Source organism: Monodon monoceros, unplaced genomic scaffold, assembly GCF_005190385.1.
Source record: "Monodon monoceros isolate NGI ecotype Baffin Bay Population unplaced genomic scaffold, NGI_Narwhal_1 Super_Scaffold_6, whole genome shotgun sequence".
In the NCBI taxonomy this organism is placed as follows: Eukaryota; Metazoa; Chordata; class Mammalia; order Artiodactyla; family Monodontidae; genus Monodon; species Monodon monoceros.
This window is the reverse complement of record NW_021703783.1, coordinates 39,077,942-39,103,882: the sequence shown is the minus strand read 5'-3', so window position 1 is coordinate 39,103,882 and position 25,941 is coordinate 39,077,942. Positions and strand designations below refer to the sequence as shown.

Sequence of the window (25,941 nt, the reverse complement as noted above, 5' to 3'; positions counted from 1 at the left end):
GTGCCCCGGTCTGGGAGGATCCCACATGCTGCGGAGCGGCTAGGCCCAGTGAGCCATGGACGCTGAGCCTGCACGTCCGGAGCCTGTGCTCCACAACGGGAGAGGCCACAGCAGTGAGAGGCCCACGTACGGCAAAAAAAAACCAACCAAACAAAAAAAACCCAGCTGTAACGAATGTGGCAGCGGGTAAGTCCCAAGCCAAATGAGGATTCCCACCTGGGGCAAAAGCTCACTTCCTGGGATCCGAACTTAAAACACCATAGTAAAAGCCCAGTACAAAGCCTGCAGCCAGCTCCAGCAAATTCTGAGGAAGTTGGGATGACACCTCTCGTGGGCCGCCCCAGTAGGAGGGTTTCTTTCAGTTCCAGCTGCCACACGGGCACCTGCTCCTCCGCCTTGCACACGCCTAACAGGGCACACACTCTTTGCTGACAAGTGCTGTTTGGTCCCACGCTGCTGGACTATGTGATGCAGGACAATGCCACCTGCTCCTTGTTGGCTCAGCGCCTTGTCCCAATGTAGTTGATGGAAAGCAGGACCACATTGTGTAGCAAGAGGGACAGCTCAGCTTCTGAAAACAACATCAACGTTAATGGTTTGGCCAGGGAAGAGCCTGCCTTCCAGCTACCTTGTTATGTGGGGCTTGACACCAGAGGCAGAAAGCCAAGTACAGGGAGGTGTGACATTAAGAGGCCACTGTTCTCAAAGTTCCCCTGCTTCATTCCAGTCCCTGCATGTATACTTTCTTTCCTTCCACCGAATATCTATATCTACTTGATTCTCATGTGATGGCAGTAGAAAATTCAGAGATGGTAATGGTACTAAACCCCACTGTCACCCTTCGGAATTTTCCGGTAGAAGCTGGTCCTCCAGGGACATTTCTCGGCCCCAAGGAGATTAGTAGGCCTACCCTGATGTTCAGAGGCTTAGAAGATATCGAGGCCTAGCCAAAGGTTCCAAACAGGAGACCCATAGGTCTAATACCCACCCGCAGATACTTTTTGTTTAGGCAACTGAGTGTTTTCATTCTGAATTTGAATGCCTTGGGGCTGGTGCTTCTCCCAGAGTTACATGGCAAGGTCTGGAGACATTTCTGGTTGTCAGAACTGGGTGAGGGGGTGCTACTGTCATCTAGTGGATAGAGGCCAGGGATGCCTGCTGTATCGTCTTATAATGCACATGACAGCCTCCACAGCAAAGCATCAGTAGTGCCAAGGTTGGGCAACCCTGCTTCACACTCAGGTTCCCATAATCCGTAGTCCTCCCTCTTGTCTTGCACAGTCTACTTCATTACCTGCCTAGCCCCTGTAGGCAAGTGAGTCTGCGCCCTTTCAATTAGACATATATATTAGATAAGGGTCTCACGCTACTTAATAATTAACTCCCAAATAAAACCTCAGAATAAAATACAAAAATGACTTGGATCTTAGTGGCATAACCACAGGCATTTGTCTCACCTTTCAGGCTGCAGGAAAGCTGCAGCCATTCTCCCAGCCAAGTTCGACACCTCTCTTCAGCAATATGGGTGGAATTCAGGCCACGAAGGTAACAAGCCTAGATCGCTCAGAAGAGAAACAATCCTTAATTATCACAGAGCAAGTATGCCAAGGAAGTATAAACCCACAGAGAATCCCAAATCCCCTTTAAATAAGTTAAAACCTCATCCCCACAAGAAACCTTTCACCATGGCAATATGAACTCTGATGGACAGGATGAGAAGCAAAAAGGCCTATACAATCTAAAACAATAGATCTAAAGTGTAGTGTCCTTGCTTTTTGAAGGGCCAGAAGAAAACATACATAAACCAAAATTATTGTGGGCAACTCTTCCCACTAGTTAAGTTCACTCAGGAAAAAAGACATAGAAATGAGGTGAGAGAATAAAGAGCCTGGGCTCTGCTGTAACAAGCAAGACAAGGAGCTCCCTGGAAGCTCCCAGCCCCGTGAGCTCAAAAGCCCACCAAGGACTGCAGGTTGATATTGCAATCAAGCACTTACCGACTTCACCTCCTGCGCAGTCAGCTGACCAATCCCCAGCTTTGCCAAAGCCTTGTCCAGTCGGTGAATCACAGTGGTATGAGTCTTTAAACGGTATCTCAACAAGACAGGAGGCAGATAAGGTGTGAGAAGCATTGCTCGACTCAAGGCTTTCTGTGACACAATATAGGGGGAGAAAGTCAACTCGGTGTTACTGCAAGTAAGACCTGAAGCGAGGTGACGCCATGGAATAGAGAAAGCCTGAGTGCTCACCATCTGCAAAGCATGGAGCTGGTTCATGCCCAGAGGATGGTTAGAGAAACACTCTCTCAGAGCCAGGATATCATGTATTGCTGGGTGGGTACCACGTTGCATCTTGGGAGAGGTAAGAGATGGGCAGATGTTAGGAAGGTCCAGACTAGCCTTCTTACCCAGTTTTAGTGCACGCTGGATCTAACAAGATTCCTGGTTTGCAGGAAGGGTTAATTGGAGGAATACCTTGGTGCACAATTCTGTCATATGCCACCGGAGTCCTGAATCAGAAATGAGAGGGATAACCTTTTCTAAATAACAAAGAATTTCTGGGTGGGACTGCTTCCGGAGAGCATGATAGATATCTAAGAAATCAATTTGTTGCTTTGGGGTCCAGAAATGTTGGATCAGCAGTTGCCTAGGAAACAGGTACCTGAAAAGAAAAGGAATCACAAAGTCACTTGCTGAAACGGGCATCTTTCAAAGTGAGCTAAGAAAGCATTTAGCAGACATGAATGCTTGGAGGAAGAGATGGAAACACTATTTCCCTACCTTACTGTTCTTTCCTGTAAATGAGTATCAGACCAAGGTTTAAAGATACACTGAAGCCCAATTTCAAGCAACGTTACTGAGGTTATGTAAAAGGAAGCAGTAAGGGAATAGCCTTGTACGCAGCAATCAGATAAATGACTCCTTTTGAATCAAAGCATGTGATGAACATATTTTGGACAAAGCTGCAGACAGAGCTGGACTTTGTATGTGATGTTGACAACCTCAAACTGTTCACAGTCCCTATGTGTATACAAAATGGAATTCCTCTAATTAATTTCTCTATACGGGCGGTGGTTTTAAAACATGGTTACAAATTCCCTGGCACTCCTCTTATTGAGAAGTGAGGTCTGTGCCTCTGGTTTTTAAAATCTGGGTGAGTGCATCAACCAACAGAATAGAGCAGAAGTCTTTGTAACTTCCAAGGCTAGGTTATAAAAGGCCATGCAGGGCTTCCCTGGTGGCGCAGTGGTTGAGAGTCTGCCTGCCAATGCAGGGAACACGGGTTTGAGCCCTGGTCTGGGAAAATCCCACATGCCGCGGAGCAACTAGGCCCGTGCGCCATGGCCGCTGAGCCTGCGCGTCTGGAGCCTGTGCTCCGCAACAAGAGAGGCCGCGACAGTGAGAGGCCCGCGCACCGCGATGAAGAGTGGCCCCCACTTGCCGCAACTAGAGAAAGCCCATGCACAGAAACGAAGACCCAACACAACCAAAAAATAAATAAATAAAATTAAAAGGCCATGCAGATTCTTTTTTAAAGTTTCTTGAAACTTTTAAAAATTAATTAATTAATTAATTTAATTTTTGGCTGTGTTGGGTCATCGTTGCTGCGCGCGGGCTTTCTCTAGTTGCAGCGAGCAGGGGCTACTCCTCGTTGTGGTGTGTGGGCTTCTCATTGCAGTGGCTTCTCTTGTTGTGGAGCAAGGGCTCTAGGCACACAGGCTTCAGTAGTTGCAGCGTATGGACTCGGTAGTTGTGGCTCGCGGGCTCTAGAGCGCAGGCTCAGTAGTTGTGGTGCACGGGCTTAGTTGCTCCACGGCATGTAGGGATCTTCCCAGACTAGGGCTCGAACCCGTGTCCCCTGCATTGGCAGGCGGATTCTTAATCACTGTGCCACCAGGGAAGCCCCATGCAGATTCTTATTTGCTGGAACACTCATTCTTGGAGCCCTAAGCTGCCATGTAAGAAGTCCCGCTGCCCTGAAGCCACCACATTACAGAGGCCATATGCAGGCACCCTAGTTGACAGTTCCAGTCTTCCAAAGCCATCCCGGCTAAGGCACCAGACCTAAGAGTGACCTTAGACTGTCCAGACTAGTCCATTCACCAGTTTTAACTATCACTGAGGGACACGGGAGAAAAATCTTTCCGCCACCTGAGTCCTGCCCAAATTCCTGCCCCATAAAATCATGAAAATCATGGTTGTTTTAAGCTATTAAGCTTTGAGGTTGTTTGTTATACAACAGATAACTAGAACAACATGCAAGGTCATAGTTTAAAACTGTCATCTTCAGATATAAGGTAAAGTAATAAAGATTGGTATTATCAGAATATGAAATGCATTTTTCTCCTGAAGAAAAAAATTTGTCCCAAGTTGCTATGCCTCTAAGAGAGTGGGTTGCTGCCTCTAGGGACGATGGAAAAGATCATTATCTTATTTCACATCACACAGGAGCAGCTAAGAGACAGGGAGAAGCCAGGCCACCTACTCCTACAGCCGTCGCAGTAACCCAGGTGGCTTTTATGAACCTTGGGCTAATGAGAAAATTGGAGCAGAAGTTTGATAACCTCTGCCTGACTTCTGAAATGGAAAGTTCTTAATTTGTAATTTTAAAAAAACTACATATCTTCAGTATGCCGGAGAGACAGAACTCTGTACTCACATTAGCAAGAAGACCAGGTAGTTGGCAAAGGGTGGAATGGAAAGAATGCCTAGGAAAAGACACTTGGTGACGTCTCGACGGAACTAAGCAGAAATAAACACAGATGCAGTTTTAACCCAAGTAAGTTTTTAGTACAATGGACAATCCCTCCACCCCACTGTGCAGTAAACTTCTATTAGAGCCCAGGTAAGGATCAAGGTTATTTCTATCTACCTCTAGTTGGTAAGTTCCTTAAGGACAGGAGCCCTGATCTGTTTACTTTTGTATTCCAAACAATGTCTAGTACAGGGCCTGACAGTATACCAAATCCCTAAGTAAATTCTTCCTGATCTGCGGAATGGTCCTAGATTCTTACTCTCAGCTTCAAAACTACCATCAAGTTATCACCAAATACTACTTTCCTGCTGCCTTTGGATCCTTCCTTGCAGATTTTTATATGTTCAGAAACGAACTGGACTTTACTGTTCACTTTTATTCAGAAAGTGTTCCAGAAACTCTACGGAGCTCTGCTATGGAGGCTCACAACTCTGAATGAACTGATTCTGACAAATGATCTGATCTCATGGCAAGGGGCAACAGCTTGGTCAGTGGTGAAGAAAATAGGAATGAAAAGACTTGAGTTCTGGGTTAACTTTAATTATATCACCGTGAACTTCTGGATATCTGCCCTTGGCGCATACCTGTCTCAAATGCTCCATCTCCCGGTATGAAAGTTGATGAAACTTTATATTGTGCTTCCACATATTTGTCTTTATTCTTCTAGCCTTTTTGGCATCAGCCCATAACATCTGCAATCCTACCTCATTAAAGTAGAGGACAGAGTGTGATGTTATCCCAATCTGATTACCACAGCCTTTTGTTCCATGTTCACCCACAACACACACTTGTCCCTCCCTCCCCAATGCTACTCTAAATCAAAGCTTTAAACTAGGTCACTTGAAACTCTTGTGAGACTGACCTATATTTCGTTTCTTATCCTTCTCCCCTCTGCCCCCTTCCACCCCCCTGCCCCCAGCATATCACCTCTCTTCCTGCCAAGCTGGCGTTCTGTGATCTACCAGGGAATGGTCTCCCTCTTCTGGTTCATTACTCACTCCCTTTTTAAAATAAAAATTCAAAGCTCTTTAACCTCAGGAAGTCTTGCTCAATTAACCCTTTGTATATCTCAACCAGATATTAATTTATCTCCTTTCTAGAACACTTTTATAATTACTGGAATTCAACATATTTCTAAGATTGCATTTTCACTTCATTCCAAGATAATCCTTACACTGACCTAGAACTTTAGTTTATAAAAATGTTTTCCTATTTATGAATGAAATGGTATAATGTCTAGGTTGGCTTCAAAATAATACAGGAGAAAGCCAATGTATAAATGATATAAGATTGGTGGCTGTGAGTCAATAATTGTTGAAGTGACGTTGAGAATATGGAAGTTCATTGTATTACTCTACTTCTGTGTTATGTTTGAAGTTTTCTATAATAAAAGGCTTAAACACAAACAACCAAAATGCTTTCAGACTCTTTTTTTCATTTGATTCTAGTTATAAACTGGGGAGCAGACAAAGCAGTCATTCTTATCTCCACTTTACAGCTTTTGCAAGTACATGAAGCTAGTAATAATTATAATATTCAGAGCTGACAATGTGGGAGTTTACTATAATTGGTGTTATGATAAAAAAAGTAGAATGGGCTTCCCTGGTGGCGCAGTGGTTGAGAGTCCGCCTGCCGATGCAGGAGACACGGGTTCGTGCCCCGGTCCGGGAAGATCCCACATGCCGCGGAGCGGCTGGACCCGTGAGCCATGGCCGCTGAGCCTGCGCGTCCGGAGCCTGTGCTCCGCAACGGGAGGGGCCACATCAGTGAGAGGCCCGCGTACCGCAAAAAAAAAAAAAAAAAAAACAAGTAGAGTATAATAGTTATAGCTACACTTACTGAGCAGTCACTATGAATCTGGTCCTAAGGACTTTACGTGTATGGATTTATTTAATCTTCATAGCCATGCAGACAATAGGCAGGTTCTATTACTACCCTCATTTTACAGATAAGAAAACCAAAGAACAGAGAGGTTAAGTAACAAGTCCAATCACACAGCTAGTGACTAGTTGGGATTTGAACCCAGGCAGTCTGGCTCCAGAGTGGACACGTGACACTCTACCATCTCCTAGTAACTAGCAGAGCTCTGATCTGAACCGAAACATTCAGAAACCAAGTACGTGTAGTGCTATTTCCACAACGTGCTACCCAGGAGAGATTTGTGACAAACATTAGACTACATTTTCTTACAAGCCAAGTCAACTGGTAAACCACAGGGCAGGTCTGTGCAGCTATAGATCTCTGCCCTTGTGCACGACAAATAATTTCTACTATAGTCACATGTGTGGTTAGGAAAAGTGCAAAAATACCTATAATCCTCCAGGGTGTTGTCAGAAGTTGTTTCTCAACATACCTTTCTAGAAACATCAAGAAGGGATAACTTATAAGAAATAGTTTAATGCTCAAGCATTTATGAAACAGAAGACATACCAGCTTACACCCCCATCGCAGAGCCTGCAAGTGATCTTACTTATTCTAACTCTCTGACACTGCCCAAGAGCTGATTCAATGGATTTTTATTTTAGTTTTGTCTTTACCTTTCATGAAGATTGTATACAGGACATAGAAGCGAGGGAAATGACGACCCAAGAAACGATGGTATTTCCCATTAATCACTTTTGTCTTGGTCACCACATAAGAGATCAAGCTCTTCACATCTGCCTTTGGAGAAAGGTGAAGCTTTGAAGACCTACAAGGAAGATGAAAGAGACTATCTGGGAACCAGCCTGGAAGCCCCTTCACGCCTGGGGTCCATAATGTAAAACACCTGCTTCAGAGAATGTATGCTAAGACCTGAAACTTCTGAAATCCAAAGATCTTGAGATCATGGAGAGATAAGCAGTCAGACTGAGAAAAACAGATAGGGCAGATGAGAGGCCAGGCAAGAATGGATGTCGGGGAAGTGGTGAGTCTGGAGAGAGCGAAAGGCCTGAGGGGCAATCTGAGCAGCAGGCTAAAGCCAGAGAGGTGAGATCCGGATAAGTAGCAGTAAAATCTGAGCCGAAAAAGGGAGGCTCAGGACACGTGGGGAATTCAGACAACATGGGGCACTGAGAATTGAGAGGGTCACGAAGCCAGGTCTCTAGCAGGGATCCCGGTGCGAATTCTGCGCGGCACAATAAAAATCCAGGGGCCGGGGCGTGGAGCCCTCAGAATTAAGACACAGCATGCAAACAAAACTGAGACACTGGAAGAGCCTGAACTCAAAAATGCTTTTCTCTCTCCAAGTCCCTCACCGAGGGGCCTCCCAGGCCATGCCAGAGCGAACAAACTGCAGCCTCCGGGCGACATAAGGTCCAGGGGGCTCCGCCGAACCCCACAAAGCAGCCCGCGCCAAGCACACTCTGGAGACCGCCATCTTCGCAGTGAGGGAGGGGCAGACGAGAGTAAGTCGTCTTCAGGTCAAAGTTCCCGTACGTTGCGTTCTTTTGATGACGCATGCGCCTTTCCTGAGAGCTGATTGGTAACCATAGACCGTTCGCCTCGCGCTGCCCGGGCGAGGAGCGTACGCTAAGGCTAAGTCCGGAAGGAGGGCCAGGATTGGGCGCCGCCGGCACTTCCTGGTTTAGAGGCGCCGGAAACCGGCTGTCCCGGAGGAAGCGAGAGAGTATCTGCTCTTGGTTGGGTTGTGATCCTGAGAATGTCCTTTCTTTGAGGGCCTCGTGACCCCTCGCGATGCTCTAGGGCCTTCGGGCTTCCTAGCGCCGCCGCCCTTGCTCTCTGTCCATTTGCGGACTTCGGCGCCTTGGCGCGGCAGCTGCCGGCGGTCAGTTAGGCAGGGCCTGTGTCTACGGTGCCTCATGGGGGTTGGGAGGACCCGCGGCGCCCTCTAGTGCCGGTCAAAGTTTGCAGCTAAGGTTGGATGCCTGGAAGCCGCCCCTCTGTGGACCAAGTCCGCTCTTTCCTTTTGTAGGCGTTTTTCAAAGTAGGTCTGTGGGAATAATGTCTTAAGGTAAGTGCCTCCTGAAGACCAAGCTCGGGTCTCAACCTTAATGCCACTTTTCTGAGAGGCTCTCTCCGACCAGAGGGACATATATTTTCTCCCATCACCCTGTGTATTTTTTTTTTTTATAGCCGTTACCGCATCATTTATACATTTGTTTCCTTTGACCGGCTCCCTGAATCACACTGAGGGCAAGCACCTTCTTGCCTTGTTCTCTGCTGTACCTTATCCCCACCGCTAGGTGTCATGCCTGGCACCTAGTAATTGCTCAATAAACATGTTGTGGTTTTTTTTTTTTTTTGCGGTACGCGGGCCTCTCACTGTTGTGGCCTCTCCCGTTGCGGAGCACAGGCTCCGGACGCGCAGGCTCAGCGGCCATAGCTCACGGGCCCAGCCTCTCCGCGGCATGTGGGATCTTCCCGGACCGGGGCACAAACCCGTGTCCACTGCATCGGCAGGCGGACTCTCAACCACTGCGCCACCAGGGAAGCCCAATAAATATGTTTGACTACATTAATTAATACCTGAAACTGGGAAGGTGCCCCAGAAGTGGTATTGCAGGAAGTGGGAGAGTGGGCTCTTGTCTAACACTCGGAAATTAATTGTCCAAGGAGACACACCGTGCTGACAAAGCAAGAGACTTTATTGGGAAGGAGCACCCCGGTGGAGAGCAGCAGGGTCAGGGAACCCAAGAGAACTGCTCTGCCACGTGGTGGCTCACAGCCTCAGGTTTTATGGTGATGGGGTTAGTTTCCGGGTTGTCTCTGGCCAATCGCTCTGACTCAGGGTCCTTCCCGGTGGTGCAGGCATTGCTCATCCAGCGAGATTCCAGCGAGAAGGATTCTGGGAGGTTGGTAAGACATATGGACTGGCGTCTCCTCTCTTCTTTTGACCTTTCCTGAATTCTAGCTCATTAGTTCCACGTTCGTTACCAGGACCTCCTGTTGTAAGATAAACTCATGCACGTGGTTACTATCTTGCCCAGCCAGGGAGGGTGGTTTCAGTCAATGGTTCCCCTAACAACTCCCCCCCTGAGAGACTTCATAGTCAAGATACTTCTTGGGAATTGGGGCGGAGGTCTCTTTCTTCTGTAACTACTTTCTGCTGAGGGTGGGCGTAGTCCTGCCTGGTAGAGTAGAAGTGTCTCCCCACCTGATCTAAATTGATCTAAATTCTGTGCGAAACTAGCGTTCACCCTTGTAGTAACAAATTTAGCCTGAAACTGTTGGACCCTGTTGGAGATGAACCTTGTAAACAGTTGAAACACATGGGCCAAACAGGAGGCCTAACAGGATGGTCATCGCTGGGCCCAGAAAAGGAAGGCAAAATTTGGGGTGAGGGCTACAGGGTTCTTCTCATTGGTTGGAGGTGAGGTAACAGGACGGTGCTCTAGGAATCTTGCACTCAGCCTGAAGTTACCATCCTCCACCTGGGTGGGGTCCCGGTTCTGCAGAAGAACTCAAAGATACAGTTATGCATGCTCCTTGAGGAGGAACCAGGTGCCTGCCCAAGGCTGAACCACCATTTGACTGTTTCTCCCCTGTTTTTGCATCCCCTCCCTTTCCTGATTAGCAACTGTTTGAGTCTGCCCTTTGGAATTCCAGGAAGGTCAAGGAGGTTGAATGAAGTCTGTATCCTATAAACAAGAAACAGGGGACACAGAAACGATTTGTATTCTTGAGCCCCTCAAAGTCCTGTTCAGTTTTAATTCAGGAAACTGGGCGACGATGGCTCTTGCCACTTCCTGCTAAAATGGGACATAGTCCTGCCTCAATTTGGAGAATAGACACTGAATTGGAAATATTTCTGAGTTCTGAGCCGCTCTCTCACTTCGTCCCAGCTTACCCTTCCGCCTCCCTGTGTCCTCAAGTCCATTCTCTACGTCTGTGTCTTTATTCCTGTCCTTGGCAGGAGGATTTTAAACTACTGCACCACCAGGGAAGCCCTGGACATGTCACTTTAGTTGTGAGCTTATTTCCTCTATAGTAGTACCTATTTTATAAGAGTTCTGTGAAGACCCGAGAAGAAAATGGTTGTGAAAGCTCCCACATCTGTATAATGCTTTATGGGTCACAGAGCTTTATGTTAGCATAGGCTGTTTATGCTTGAACCACTCACGTATTCAGAGGAAAAGTTCTATAAATGGGTGGATTTCTACAAGTGTTAGGTATATGGGAGTGGGTGGGATAGAAAGTTGACTAAAACATCATCTCCATCTTCAGATAATTTCTAAGTTCTCTCAACAGCCCTCAATGTATTTCTCAAGAATGTTCAGTTCTAAGACTTCCCTGGTGGTCCAGTGGTTAAGACTCCGCACTTCCAATGCAGGGGGCACGGGTTCAATCCCTCGTCATGGAAGTTCCACATGCCGCTTCTTAAGGCCAAAAAGAAGTTCAGTTCCAAAATTCTACAACACTCCCAGAAAGAAGGGGCTAAGATCATTCAGACAGTTTTGTGGAGGAAACGAGAAGGAATTTTGCCTGGAAGGATGGAGTAGAAGGAAGACATTTCATGTGGTAAAACAATATGGCAGGAACACAGAAATTCATTCATTTCTTCCTCAAATATTTATATACTGTTCAGGGCCTCTCCTTCCATGCCCTCTCACCCTACCATACATACACTAAGCCTTGTTGGTTCTGTCTTCTGTTTCTTCAATCATCCAGCTTCCTTCTCTCTTCTGTGCCACTTCGCTAGTCTAAGCGACAAGCCTCTAATCTAGATTACCAGAGTAGGCTCCTTACTGGTTTTCCCTTCATCTATTTTGGCCTCCCTCCAACCAGTTCTCTATGCTGTAGCCAGAGACCGCCTTTGAAGTTGCAAATCTAAGCTTGTTACTCCCTTTTGTAAAACCTTTCAACTTTCCTCTGACTTGGAGGATAAAGTTCAGACTCCTTATCCTGGCCTACAAGGCCTTGCATAATTGATCTCAGCTTACCTTCCCAGCCTGGCCTCACATCTCATGGTATCTCTTTCCCATTAGCTTTCTTTTTTTTTTTAATATCTTTATTGGAGTGTAATTGCTTTACAATGGTGTGTTAGTTTCTGCTTTATAACAAAGTGAATCCCCCTTAGCTTTCTATGCTAAGAAACATTGGCCTTTCAGTTCTAGAATAGGCCAGGCAACCTTATGCCTCTGGGCTTTTGCACATGTCGCTCTGCTTAGAGTTTCTTCCTTCTTCCCTTCCTCTTGGCTTGTCTTTCAGGTTTCAGCTGAAATGGCAACAATAGCTAACATTTATTGAGCAGGTACTGAGTGCCATCATTGTTCTAAGTGTATTAACTCATTTAATCATCACTATAACTTCATAAGGTAGATACTGCTGTTAGTTCCACTTTATAAATGAGGAAAATGAGGTTAAATAACCTACTTAAGGTTTGAGTCAAGATTTAAACCCAGACTGACTGGGCACATGAATTACTGCTGCACTGTACATAAACAGCATGGTATAGGAGACTTTTAACCCCACAGACCTAGGTTCCCCAGTTATTCATCTTATAGCTATCTAAACTTATCCCTCATAGTACTTAAATGATCATATTAATTAATTGTGGCATTATACATTTAATGACTGTCTTCCCTGTGAGATTCTCTAAGCTCACTGTATTTCCAGTTCCTAGCACAGTGCCTAGCACACAAGCAGTTCTCATTAAATGTTTATTAAATTAATAAATACCTTATATACCTGAATATAAGGTACTGTTTTTCCTCTCAAAATAATTCCTCAGAAAGGAAGTTGCCTTATATTTTGTGTTCGTATAAAGTCTCCTATTATAGTCCACAATGTCTGATTTTTTTTATATATGATATTTTGTTTTGAATCAAGTTATTGCTTGGGAGGATGCAGCCTGAGATAACTTCAGTCAATGCTAGTTCTGCAAGCATATAGAGGTCACTGGATGGAATCACTTAAAAAAACAAAAGAGGGAATTTCCTAGTGGTCCATTGGTTAGGACTTGGCACTTTCACTGCTGTGGCCTGGGTTAAATCCCTGGTCAGGTAACTAAGACCTCTGCCCGCTGCAAGCCGAGCAGTGTGGCAAAAAGAAAAAAAGAAAAGGAAAAAAATTTAACACAGATTTAATTAATTATTCTGGGGTTAGGACCTCACAGTTTTAAGTGTTAGATATTGTTACTAATAAGCGTTTTAAAAACAACAGAGGGACTTCCCTGGTGGCGCAGTGGATAAGACTCCGTGCTCCCAATGCAGGGGGCCGGGGTTCAACCCCTGGTCAGGGAGCTAGATCCCACATGCATGCCACAACTAAGAGTGAGCATGCCACAACTAAGGAGCCCGCCTGCCGCAACTAAGGAGCCGTGGAGCTGCGACTAAGACCCGGTGCAACCAAATAAATAAATATTAAAAGCAACAGAAAAAAAGCAACAGAAAGAGGTTATATTGTGGATATCAGGAATATGCAGGCATAGCATGAATTAAAAAGGAAAAAACAACTGTCCTCAAACAATTCAGATATACGTAGGATGACATGATCTGCGAATTGAGCAAGTTGACAATAAAAGTGACTTGAATGATGATGAAGGCACTGATAATTTGAATTAAATTGTTATGAAATTTGAGTGAAAAAGCATTATATCTAAATATTTTATAAATGATTTAAAATATATGTTGCTAAATAGTATTAGACTTAAATTTTCACTAAATTAGTAACTATTTAAAGTAGACATATGACTATTTCATGTATATCAGGTTGACCAAAAACTATTTTTTTAGTTCTTCTCTTTGGGGAAACAAGGATTGCCTTATATTTGGGCACATATATTAAAATGTGCAGTACATTTTATTAGGTGTTGTTTATTAAGTATTAGCAGACACAAAGATGGGCTGATAGGAGCTTGCAGAGAACAAAAAGAAAACTAGCTTGGCTGAAACAAATGGCTATATTTTAGAAATAGTCTGTTTATTCATTAATTCCACAATTATTGAGCATCTCCCCCAGGCCAGGCACTGTTCTTATTGATTGGAATAAATCAGAGGTCAGACAGATAGATTCCAGCCCCAGTATATTTCACACTATAAAATGATTGGGAGAGGGGGTGGGAGGGAGGCTCGAGAGGGAGTGGATATATATATATACATACAGCTTTTTCATGTTGTTCTACAGCAAAAACTAACAACATTGTAAAGCAATTATACTCCAATTAAAAAAAAGATACAGTATTAATTGATAAGGAACATATTAAAATAAAATGATTGGGAGATACATTTGGAATACTAGAGCAAGGGAGGATGCTTGGGCAGACTTATGTGTGAAGATTAGGGATTTGGATTTGATTTGAAAGGTATTAGGGAATCATAATGCATTTTTCCCAAGGGAGTGACAAGATGAAAGGCATGTTTTGTAAAAACTAGCCTGGAGAAGTGTCCTCCAGGATGTATAAGAGTGGGAAAAGATGGGAGGTTAAGGATACCAGTAGTTATTACAAGGGTCTGGAGAAGAGATAGAAACCATCAGACTGCCCCCAAATGATGACCATCTTTAAGTGGTTCCAGTTTTGTGGTACAATAAGTGGGAACCAGTTTGAGCTCCCCAAACCTGTGCATCATTTAGCTTGTCATCAGCATTTGCTATTAGTTCAGCAAACATTGAGGGCCTGCTCTGCAGCCATTCTGCTAGGTTCCAGGAAAATAAAGGCAAATACGAGGCAGGCCTTTCCTTCAAAAAACTCAGAGGATTAGTAGAGATGATCGACATTCAAAAATAATTGAGCTCTAATGTGATAGATGCTATAACAGAGAAATGTCAAGGTACAGTGAAAGTTAAAGGAAGGAGTAGTAAATTGCTAAATTCTGGTGGTGGTGGGGTCATCCATGAAGACTTTCTTTTTTGAGGAAGAGGAGGAGAAGCTCATCCCCAGGAGTTGATGAAGGGAAGGGAGAGAAAAGAAGGTCATCTACTTAGTTTTGTCTGCGTGTATATTTATAGAGCTCATATGTTGAAAGCCATATGCAGTGAATAGGGTTAGCCTCTGGCCCATCCCTTTCATTTTAGATGTTAATCTCCATGTCCCAAACTGCTTAACCCCTGTTGCGCAAGGATATCCAATTCAGTGTCGACCTCAGACTTTCCTGTTGGGGGAGGGAAACTGCGAGAGTATCTAGGAGAGGCCTGGGGAGGTGTGTGGCCTTGTACCCACAGCCAGATAGGTCTCAGCCTCTGGCTTCACCATGAAAAGTCAGGTCTGAACTAGATGATGGAGGAGATGACTGGCAGATTGGGAGATTGACTGGCAGACAATAGAGGAAGGGCTTTCTGAGAAGAGGGACAGCATGTGTGAAGAGCAAAGACTGAAGCTTCAGGGAAAGATAAATCTCTTTTGCTAGTACAGATAATAAACATAGTGATTTGCCACCTCTAGATACTAATTTATTGAGTTTGACAGGCTGATATGGGGCAGATTATTATTCTTTTTTTTTTTTTTTTTTTTTTTTTTGCGGTACGCGGGCCTCTCACTGTTGTGGCCTCTCCCATTGCGGAGCACAGGCTCCGGACGCGCAGGCTCAACGGCCATGGCTCACGGGCCCAGCCGCTCTGCGGCATGTGGGATCTTCCCGGACCGGGGCACGAACCCGTGTCCTCTGCATCGGCAGGCAGACTCTCAACCACTGCGCCACCAGGGAAGCCCCAGATTATTATTCTTAAGGCACTGAAAAAAAAAAAAATCGCGGGATGAAAGAGTTCTTTGTTTTGTTTGTTTTGGCCACACCTCGTGGCATGCAGGCTCTTAGTTCCCAGACCCAGGGATCGAACCCATGCCCCCTGCAGTGGAAGCACAGAGTCCTAACCACTGGACCACCAGGGAATTCCCCAAAGGGTTTTAATAACCAATGGTTAATGCAATTTTTATTTTATTGCATCTCAGAGCAAGATTAAAAACTTTATAATTCCATTTATTTTTTCTTATGTGTTAAAAAAATTTTTTAAAGGAAAAGAACAAAGAATATTATTACATTCATCTATGTGTCCACCACCCAAAATGAATAAATAACATCATACCTATTTTCTCCTCCCAAGTTCCATTTCCCTTCCTTCCTTTAGGCATCCCTTTTATACCAGTCCACTTTTAATACTTTAAAAAAATATGTGTACCATATACTACTTGTGGTATATATATATAGGATATAGTATTTTTATATGTTTTAAAAATTCATATAATTGGTTTAGTGTGACATTTTTCTGTTTTGTTTCCCCTCAAACTTCTTTTCAGAATTCATCCATATAGAACAAGTTCATTAATTGTAGCTTCTGTGTGGTGTTCCATCACATGAATACACTCCAATTTGTTTATCTATTTGCTGCTAATAGACGTGTACTTTGTTTTCAATGTTTCATTATTACAAGCTCTACATCACAGGGAACATCCTCAAACATGCCTTCTTGTCCTTATTAATGAGAGTTTCTCTTAAACAGTGTTTTTATTTCTTTTTAAGTGTAACTCACAATAAGAAATACATTTTATATCAAGACCCAGTTCGTTTATGAAATAAAAGTTTAACAAAATAATACGTATTTTTGCTAAATGCAGTCTATTTCCTATTCTATTTCATTTTTGTAAAATGATGGATGTGACCCAATAAATTTATTTCATGACCTACTAATGGATTGAAAAACACTGCTGTAAGGCAGTAGAGTTTCTGGGTCAAAAGATATGTGCATTTTCAACCTCAGTAAATATGTATTGTCAAGTTGCTCTCCAAAGTGATTGTGTCAGTTACAGGTTATGAGAGTCCTAGTTTCTCCACATCCTCACCAACGCTTAAAATGGTCAGACTTTCAGGTTATTACTAATCCAGTAGATGTGAAATGAATCTCATTGTCAGTTTATTTTGCATTTCCCTGATTACTAGAGAGGTAGAGTAGGTTTTTCTATGTATTATTGGTTATTTGGATTTCTTCTTCTGGAAATTGACTATTCATGCCTTTTGTCCATTTTTTTATAGAGTTGCTTCTCTTCTTCTTCTTCTTTATTATTATTATTGTTGTTGGTTTGTAGGAGTCCTTTACAGATACCCATCTTTTTCTGATATACATGTATGTTGCAGATACCTTCTCCCCATCTCCCTGTCTGTCACTTGTATTTTAACCTTGTTTGAGATGTCTTTTATGTAGGAGATTTTAATATTTGTTATAGTAAATTTTATCAAAATTGTCCATTTTTCATACTTCTGCTTTTTCTTAATTTGATTTAAGAAATTAGATCATGAGGATATTCTCTTTTTTTTTTTCAGATAATTTTGAAGGTTTTGTTTTGTTTTGTTTTGTTTTACAACTTCAGGTCTTTCATTCACCTGGAGTTTATTTTTGCCTGTTCCTTTTCTGTCTTCTGAAACTTCTGGGGCTCACCATTTGATTCTTCATCACATTTCTCTCTAGTGAGAAATCTTTGGCACTCTAGGCATCTTACCTCCTCCTTCTGAGTTTTTCTCCTAGAAATAACAGAATGGGAATATAAATGAAGCTCCAGGCTTAGAAAACTAGCTCTTTGAAGGCCTGTAAAGAAGAAGCAAGTGGCAGAGATGCGGTAAAAGGAGTCATTGGGAGGAATCTCTGCAAAAGATGATACACAAGCGGTTCTTCATACTTTACACAAAGAACCTAAGGCTCCTGGAAGAAGAATTATGCCTGTGGGGAGAAAGAAGAGTTTCTGAGAGGGCTGGCCCTGAAAGAAAGGAGTTGTGGGCTTGAGACAGGATCCTTATGTCCTACTTTTTTTTTTAAATATTTTTATTTATTTATTGCTTGCGCTGGGTCTTAGTTGCGGCACACAGGATCTTCATTGCGGCATGCGGGATCTTTTAAGTTGCGGCATGTGGGCTCTTAGTTGCAGCATGTGGGATCCAGCTCCCCAACCAGGGATCGAACCCAGGTCCCCCACGTTGGGAGCACAGAGTCTCAACCACTGGACCACCAGGGAAGTCCCCTTATGTCCTACTTTTAAAGTCCTTCCACATCTTCTTTCTTATTTTACCTCTCTCCCCTACCTTCAAGCCCTGTGAGCCTTTTTTTTTTTGTCTTGCACTAGCAGATTGTGAAACGGAGGCACATAGAGTCACATAGAATTTGTTGGTGAATTTAATGGAGAACCCAGGTCTCCTGATCATCACACTGGAAGGTTTCAGGCAAGCTCAGCTTGAAACCAATTTATGAGAGAAGATTTGTAAGAGAGGAGGCTAGCATTTCCAGAGGAGCAGAATCCCCAAGTACGAGAAGTAGTAATCATTGCAGTCTTATTCATCATCAAAAAGCCTTTATCAGTGCCTGCTTGCAATGAGCAATTAAGGTAGACACTGAACTAAATTTAGAATGTATTGCTCATGAACATGGTCTAAGAATTCATACTCTGAAAATTAATATAAGCAGATAACAAAGGACATATCTTTATGACAGTAAAGAAGAGGTAGACCAATCTAGCTACTGTGGACAGTAAAGAATTAACGTCAAACATGTCAGAAGTCACTGCAATTCGAGGAAAAGAGCATCGCTGAGTGAAGAGCAGTGCCTAGTAGGGATAGGTTATAGGGGTTCCAAGTTCAGGGAAACTGTTACCAACCAGTTAGGGAGGGCAGGTCTCTTGCCTTCTGACTTCTTCCACTCCCTTCCACCTGCCACACACATGCCCCACCCCAAGCTTTTCCTCTTCTAGGCAACATAACCCTTGCTGAGGCTGAAGATCAGAGGAATTTTTACTTTGCGTTAGTCTTTGAATGAGGGAACCTTTACCCAGCATCAGTAGGACCCACCCTCGGGAGCCACTTTGTGCTGCCGGGCACGTCCACAGCAATTAGACCAAAAGGACAGAGGTGAGGACACTCCTGGAGAGAAGGTCTCCCCACCCAGCTTTGGCAGGGTCACCCACGATCTCTACCATCAGCCTTGATGTTTCTTGTGGCACATGGCTCGTTATTCCACCTGCACCATTCACTAAGCTTCTCCTGGGTTCAGATTCTGTGGGAAAAAGGAAGCCCCTGCTTCAAGGTACCCTCAGTCCAGGCACATCGGCATATTCAGCAAGATTCCTAAGTGTCTTACCTAGCTGAGTCAATATTAGAAAGACCCCGTGGATTTTGCAGTTTAATGTCACTCTCGTAATATCACTATCAAATGTTCTAATGTAGGAAAATAAAGGATTAATATGTTCACACACACATGCAAATGTGTATGTTGCTAAATGCACATGTATTGCTCAGGGGGAACTCATTGGCCCTGTCTCAGGGTCTTTATACTTGCTTTTCCCTCTGCCTGGAAGTTCTCCTCCAGACAGCTATTCATGTGACTTGCTCTGTCACTTCGGTCAGATTTATCCTTCAAGGTGAGGTCTCCCCTAACCAGCCCCTCTGAAATAGTCCTTACCTCCCACGTCTGGCTCTTGCTGCTCCTTACCTTGCTCTTTAAATTTATTTTTTAAATAGAATTTATCACTGCCTGACGTATGCTTACTGACTTGTTCATTATTTGCCCCCCTGTCCCCAGAAAGTAAGTTCCTTGAGCGGGAACTTTGTTATGTCTTGATCACTGCTATTTTCCCATGTCTAAACAGTACCTGGCACATAGTAGATCCTCCAGGCTGTATGAAATGAATGCAATCAAATGAAATGGAACAAACATATGTGTTTGTGTGTCCTTTTTCTAATGTTGTATGGTGACATTAAATAGAAGAGCCCGAGATGTCTTCCTAAACTAACCCTATTCAGCTTTGGAAACTTGGTCATTCTGAATCTCTGACCCCACCTCTTGAGAAGACTCCTCACCGATCTCTTTTTCAGTCCAGGTGACTCACCCTCTAACTCCAAGGGCCAGCTCGTGTCCCAGGCACCCCTGGCCACTATTTTTGGTTTGAGACTCGGCTCGTAACCCAAGCTAGGTGTCAGACAGAGCCCTGAAATTTTTGCTGCAACAATAGGGGAAAAGATACTCTGCCTGCTAGTGGGGAGGATTCCATCAAGCCCAGAGCAGATGGTGGCCGTCATCCCACCATGCAGGCGGAACCTGTCTGAGAATAAAACCACCCTGGGACTGAAGTAGAGCCCAGAGTGAGAGGGAGGTAGAAAGAAAGAGACAAGTGGACAGCAGCTTGGTTGATATTATCTGAGTCCCCAGATGAAGCCCTGCCCAAAGCTAGCTATACCATTGGGTTACGTGAGTGATTCAATTTGCTTTGAACACAATCATTCTGAATTGGGTTTCTATCACTAGTAATCAAAAAACAAAACAAAGGAATTCCCTGCGATCCAGTGGTTAGGACTCGGCACTCTCACTACCAGGCCCGGGTTTGATCCCTAGTCAGGGAACTAATATCCTGCAAGCTGTGAGGAGTGGCCAAAAAAAAAAAAAAAAAAAAAAAAAATTATGGGACTTACCTGGTGGCGCAGTGGTTAAGAATCCTCCTGCCAATGCAGGGGACACGGGTTCGATCCCTGGTCTGGGAAGATCCCACATGCTGTGGAGCAATTAAGCTCGAGCGCCACAACTACTGAGCCTGCGCTCTAGAGCCCACGAGCCACAACTACTGAAGCCTGCGCGCCTAGAGCCCGTGCTCTGCAACAAGAGAAGCTACCACAATGAGAAGTCCGCACACCACACCAAAGAGTAGCCCCCACTTGCTGCAACTAGAGAAAGCCTGCGCGCAGCAATGAAGACCCAATGCAGCCAAAAAAGGAAAAAGGAAAGAAAATCGTGTCTAATGCACATTTAGCTGTACTACATCAATTTTCACTTGTTTACTAAATGACACATGCAGGTTTTTACTTAAAACTTTTGAACATTTATATAGCTTACAAAATAATCTTGTATATATGTATCATATATATTTTAAAAATTGTATTTATTTATTTTAACATCTTTATTGGAGTATAATTGCTTTACAATGGTGTGTTAGTTTCTGCTGTATAACAAAGTGAGTCAGCTATACGTATACATATATCCCCATATCCCCTCCCTCTTGCGTCTCCCTCCCACCCTCCCTATCCCACCCCTCTAGGTGGTTGTATCACTTAATTTTAATATGAGTATGTGAGGTACGGTATATTCTTTTAGTAGGCTAAACTGAAGCTCAGAGAAATCAAGCAATTTATCCAACAACACACAGCTAATAAATAGCAGAGCAAGAACTCTAAGTAGTTATTTGGCTCTAAGTTCAAAGCCTAGTCTGCGGCTCTTCAGCTGCTTTCTTAAGTATCTGTAGAGTTTCTTCCTGATTTTTTTTTTTTCTCTTAATAGAAGAGAAACTCTCTTAAAGACAGGACCTTGCTCCTTGCCTTGAGTCTTTTAATCCCTAGGGCAGCTCCCTGGAATGAGCGGGGCTCAGTGTAGAGGGTTGGCTCTCACAGATTGCAAGGGTAGAGTTTGCCAGGTCTGTTTTCTCATCAAGGAGCTTGTAATCAGCTGGCTGAAATAATGCATATGTATTACAGTGGTGTTTTTCCACCTTTTTTAGACTACTACAGTAAGAAATATTACATCAACCCAGTACACACACATTATTAAAATAAAGTGTCACAAAATAATACCTACCTTAGTACTTGTGACAGTCTCTGATATTTCCTATTCCATTTTTTAAAAATTCTGATTGTGATGCACTAAATTGATTTCATAATCCAATCACGTATTGAGACCCAGTTTGAAAAGCACTGTTATAGATCACATATATATATAAAGTCAAATCCAAGCTGAAGTTCAATATTTCAAATGCTTGTTAAATACTAAGGATGTAATAGGTGCAGTAAATGATATAAAATTAATGTACAGCTGTCTTTATGAGGCTCACAACTTAGTGGCAGAAATTAGAGAATAAACAAATAATTAGTAAAAGAAAAAATATGAGCCAAAAAAAGCACAAAGATTCAGGAGCAGAAGAGGTCACATCCCATGAGAATCAGGAAAGGCTTTAAGGGGTGGGTGGCATTTGAGTTAGGTCTTGAAAAATGGACAGGATTTCAATACTAGAAGTGTGGGTGGAGGTAACAGTAGGAGCCAAGGCACAGGGTCAGGCAAGCCCAGGTTGTGTTCAGGATGGAGAGAATATGAAATTCAACTGGAATGAAGGGTTTACGTGGTGGAGAGATGGTGAGGTGGAAAGAAGGCTGGAACCATGGTGTGGGGAACCTTGAATGTCAGATGAAAAATCTATTCTGTATTTAAATTTGATAATGTGGGCATTAACACTCAGTTAATGTGCGCTCTCTTCCCCTTCCTTCTCCTTCTCTGTAGGCAGTAGGGAGCCTTTGGCAGTTTCTAAGTGGGGAAGAGAAAAGATCAGGAGGATCTTGAGGTTGTTGAGGTCAGAGGAGTGGAAGCCTAAGCAGGAAGGTGACAGCTGAAATAGACAGGGACAACTGACCTTGTGCAGATAGGCTATAGTCATGGCATCGTTTGATGAGAGGGAGGATGAGGAATCCATGAGAACTTTCCATTTTCAAGCCCCAGAAACTGCAAATATAGGCAGATTGTAAGAACAAGATGGTCTGAGTAGAGAGGAGGATAGTTTGGGATACAGCAATGTTGACTTTCCAGCTGGATATCCGGGAAGAGAGACAAAGTGGCAGCTGTAGCTCAGGGAAAGAGGCTACAGAGAGTAGCCCTCAAGACTCATCCTCAGGTAGGTGAAATGGTGCTGGGGCTGTGAAGGGATGCTGCCAGCCTTGGAGTCCTCCCTGAGGATACAGGAGTGAACAGGACAAAGTCCTGGCCCTCAAAGAGGTTTAGAGACAAACAGCCAAAGCAATTCCATGGGATAGTGCTACGGGAAAGGGAAGAATACACTATAGGGTGTCACAGAAGACATACCTCACTCATATGTTGGGATCACAGAGGCCTTTTTGGAGGAAGGAACATCTAAAGTGAGACATCAATGGTGAGTAGGAGTTAGCTAGATGAAGGATGGGCAGAGCAAGAATGTTGCAGCATAGGCACAATATGTGAAAAGACAGGAAGGGAAAAGAGAACATTGGTGCATTTGGGGAACAAAAAATATGGCGAGCATCCTTATGAGGCTGGTATTGTACCCAGTTCAGATAAAGAAATGGAACACAAAGATTTAATAATTTACCCATGGTTTCTCAGTTGGCTTGACCTGGAATCCAGGTCTATTTTACCCTTAAGAGGCTGTTCTTTTTACTCTAACCTGTCCCATGAATGTCTCTAATGCTGAGTGGGTCGCCAGTATTATTACGTTGAAACTGCAGATTGTTTTGAATTAGAAGATGACAAAGGAGTGAACCTAAGGAATGCATACATGTAAGGAGTAGGAGGAAGAAAAGTCCCTATTGAAGGTAGTAGAGAAAGAGCAATTCAAATGACCCAAAGAACGACCCAAAGAGCACAGTGTGATGGAAGCCGAAGAAAGAGTTGTAAGTGGAATGGTAGCACCTTTCAAATATGGAGAAAGTTGAAGAGTTCGTGGGTTCTGACTCTACTCGGCAATGATGATCTCAATTAGCTAACGAGAAAGTAATTTCTAGGGTGGATCACAAAATGGTGGAAAAATGAGTGTTAAGGAAGTAGAGGAGTGCAGATCACTTTTTCAGACACATTAATTTCCGGATACAGAAAGTAGTAGGATGGGAAGCCAACTCCAAGTTGGAGGCAGTATGTTTATTAGGAAGTGATCTTGGGATAGACACTAAGGGAAGGGAAGGAAGCAGTCTGCACAGGAGAAGTTGAGCTGTGACACAGGATAAAGGCTTAGCCAACCTTCAGAGCTGTCCCCGGTTGGGGTGAGAGGGATGACTCTTTACATTCCCACATAGATCAGTCATTTGATGTGGGCTGCCTGAGAAAGGGGCCTGACGTGAGGCCTGAAGCCAGCAGCATCCCCACTCCAAACAGGGGTAATAAGTCCTTCTTTCTCAAAGGGGATCCTTCCTGTGCATTCCAGCATTATCACAGGGAAGAATATTTTCAGGATAGATGAAGACTCAATTTTGGAAATAGAAACATAAATATAAACAGATATAGCCTATTTATTTGTCTTCATTGCCTGACAGCCATAACATATTAAAAAATGGGATAATATATTTATGGAACACCTCCTATGTATCTGGCCTTTGTTAGCACCTGGTGTACAAAGATAAGATAATCGCCCCTATTGAGAAGTTCACACTTTAGTGGGAGAAGAAAGCACACAAGTATTAACCCACTAAGGGGCTGTGCTTATCTTATTTGTGTTGTATCTGTACCACCCATCCTCTGCCTGGTGTGTAGTTATTTTCAATAAATATATTCAGAATGAGTTGGGGCTACAGTAGAGTAAGGAGTGTTTGGGTAGCAGACAGAATGTAGAGCTAATGCTGCCTGGAGGAGTCAGGGAATGCTCCAACACGGGGATATTTTAGTGGAAGCTATAACAATAGCAGTTAACTACAACAATAATGAGTTTTCCAGGTAAGGAAGGTATATGGCTGTTAGCGTAACTGACGCCATCTTGGCCCTTACAGTTCCTCTTGTCCTTCCCCTGACCCGACCCAGGACTGTACTGTGCCACGAATCACTTCTCTGTTACCAAGTGGTTTGTAGTTAATAGATATTGTTTAATGACCATTAGGACCAGGTGGCCCCGATGCTCTGTTGGTCCCCAAACAATGATGACAACCTTCGCTGATGTATTCCCTCGAGACTTGTTACCCATTCATAAATCTTGGCTTAGGAATGCACATCCTGTTTCGAGCACCTACCCCCATACCCTAGGTTAACTGTAAAATTGTCCCGATGGCCCTTCGGTGGTGTGGAGCGCAGTTGCGAATGCCTCTGGATCATTATTTGCCCAATCCCACCCTGTGAGTAAGTTACCATATAATAAACTGATCCATTGATTATATGGAGCTGCCTGCCTTGCTTTTCTGTCTCGAGGTGCTTTCTCAGTTTGATGGGCACTTTTTGTTGCCTGCGTCCTCCAACAGAAAGGGAGGGTTGGAAGGAGTTAATTTCAGACAGTTGTTTCAGGGAAAACAAAAGCATGAAAAAGAATACTTGGAGAATGGATGGGGGGTGAGTATGGGAGGAAAAGTCTCCTATTTAAATAAAGAGCACACATGATGCAGATACATATTAACATCTATTTAGAAATCAGTTGGCTATCATGGTAATGTGGAATGCTCAGTGAATTTACATTAATAGGATTTTATAAAAGAGATCATTTCCGAGCTAGAGATTTGAATGGAAGGGAATTGTTTTAGGTGTGTAAGATGGAGGCATTGTGGTATGGTAGTTGGAGTGCTGGCTCTTGCATCTAACCAATTTGTGTTCAAAGCCTGGCTCTGTCACTAACTTGCTGTGTGTCTTTAGGCAAGTTACTTAACCTCCCTCAGACTCAGGTTCCTAATATGCAAAATAAAGATTACAGTTCTTGCCTCACAAATTTATTGCGAGGATTAATTCCTGTTTATAACGTGTTAAATATGGGGTTTGATACATAATAAGAATTCCATTAATGTTGTCAGTTACTATAAGTGAACAGTGGGGACCTAGTAGGAAAGAGTGGAGTGTGTACGTTGGGAGCAATTCCTGAGGCAATAGGGTGGGCTATGGTAGAGTCTCATTGTAAAATGCATTCCTATTTTGGAAGTCCTAAACCAAAATAGGGCCTTTTCCTGCAACAGGTTAGTTCATGGGTGATTTCATATTTCTTCTTTTTTTCTTCTACTTTCCCATGAAGGAGAACAAATTGAGCCCCAATCTAAGGCAGTTTTTTTTTGTTTTTATTTTTTGCGATACGCGGGCCTCTCACTGTTGTGGCCTCTCCCGTTGCGGAGCACAGGCTCCGGACGCGAAGACTCAGTGGCCATGGTTCATGGGCCCCGCCGCTCTGCGGCACGTGGTATTCTCCCGGACCGGGGCACGAACCTGTGTCCCCTGCATCGGCAGGCGGACACTCAACCACTGCGCCACCAGGGAAGCCCTCTAAGGCAGTTTTGCCTTAGGGAACTTGTCTGCTGTAGAACAAGGACAAAGAGATAGGTCAAGTTGTAATGAGATGACTTTTAGTACTTGAATGAAGAGATCTTCATCTTGGGTTGAGGACAGAAGATCCATAGTTCCTTCTACTGACTCTATGGCTGTTCTGTGTAGGCACTAGAGCCTCTTGCTAGAAGATGGATATGAATTGATTGCTGCTTTTCTTTCTTTTCCATTCTAACGTAATTTTTTCTATCACATTTATTGCATATATTTTTAAAGCAGATTTTCCTTAAAACTACCAGAAAACTTCCTGAAGCCAGCAAGGTCTTCCTT

At 43.7% G+C, this 25,941-nt stretch overlaps 2 protein-coding genes across 11 annotated transcripts in view; one reads left to right on the top strand and one right to left on the bottom strand.

The window, feature by feature from the left end:
* Positions 1–64: 64 nt before the first annotated feature.
* Positions 65–8,136, bottom strand: LETMD1 (LETM1 domain containing 1). 10 transcript variants are annotated; one of them, XR_003791126.1, is made up of 9 exons: positions 7,992–8,136; positions 7,293–7,444; positions 5,340–5,455; positions 4,660–4,742; positions 2,475–2,661; positions 2,250–2,351; positions 1,998–2,094; positions 1,458–1,554; positions 65–571 (listed from the first exon to the last, which is right to left on the bottom strand). XR_003791126.1 is itself a non-coding variant. In XM_029205472.1 (9 exons), exons 1-9 carry the CDS (start codon positions 8,111–8,113, stop codon positions 501–503), a joined length of 1,131 nt encoding a protein of 376 aa, XP_029061305.1. In that variant the 5' UTR covers positions 8,114–8,136; the 3' UTR covers positions 65–500. The 10 variants fall into 10 exon arrangements, 6 of the variants coding, with proteins under 6 accessions (XP_029061305.1, XP_029061299.1, XP_029061301.1 ...); XR_003791125.1 differs by having other exon boundaries at positions 1,458–1,562; positions 1,998–2,150; positions 7,992–8,113; XM_029205472.1 differs by having other exon boundaries at positions 1,998–2,150; positions 5,292–5,455.
* A 322-nt stretch (positions 8,137–8,458) lies between these two features.
* Positions 8,459–25,941, top strand: part of SLC11A2 (solute carrier family 11 member 2) — a 58,884-nt gene continuing 41,401 nt past the window's right edge. The window contains exon 1 of the mRNA XM_029205202.1: positions 8,459–8,707. The gene's annotated coding sequence lies outside the window, so the exon portion shown is untranslated. The remainder of the gene's footprint in view (positions 8,708–25,941) is intronic.

What these genes read in the sequence shown, in the direction of transcription:
- LETMD1 (XM_029205472.1), bottom strand. Translation starts at nt 8,113, where the DNA reads ATGGCGGTCTCCAGAGTGTGCTTGGCGCGGGCTGCTTTGTGGGGTTCG. An exon ending in ATGGCCTGGGAGGCCCCTCG is followed by an intron (nt 7,445 to 7,991) that starts GTGAGGGACTTG and finishes TCTTCCTTGTAG; the next exon opens with GTCTTCAAAGCTTCACCTTT. An exon ending in TTCACGGTGATATAATTAAA is followed by an intron (nt 4,743 to 5,291) that starts GTTAACCCAGAA and finishes ATTTCTGCTTAG; the next exon opens with TTCCGTCGAGACGTCACCAA.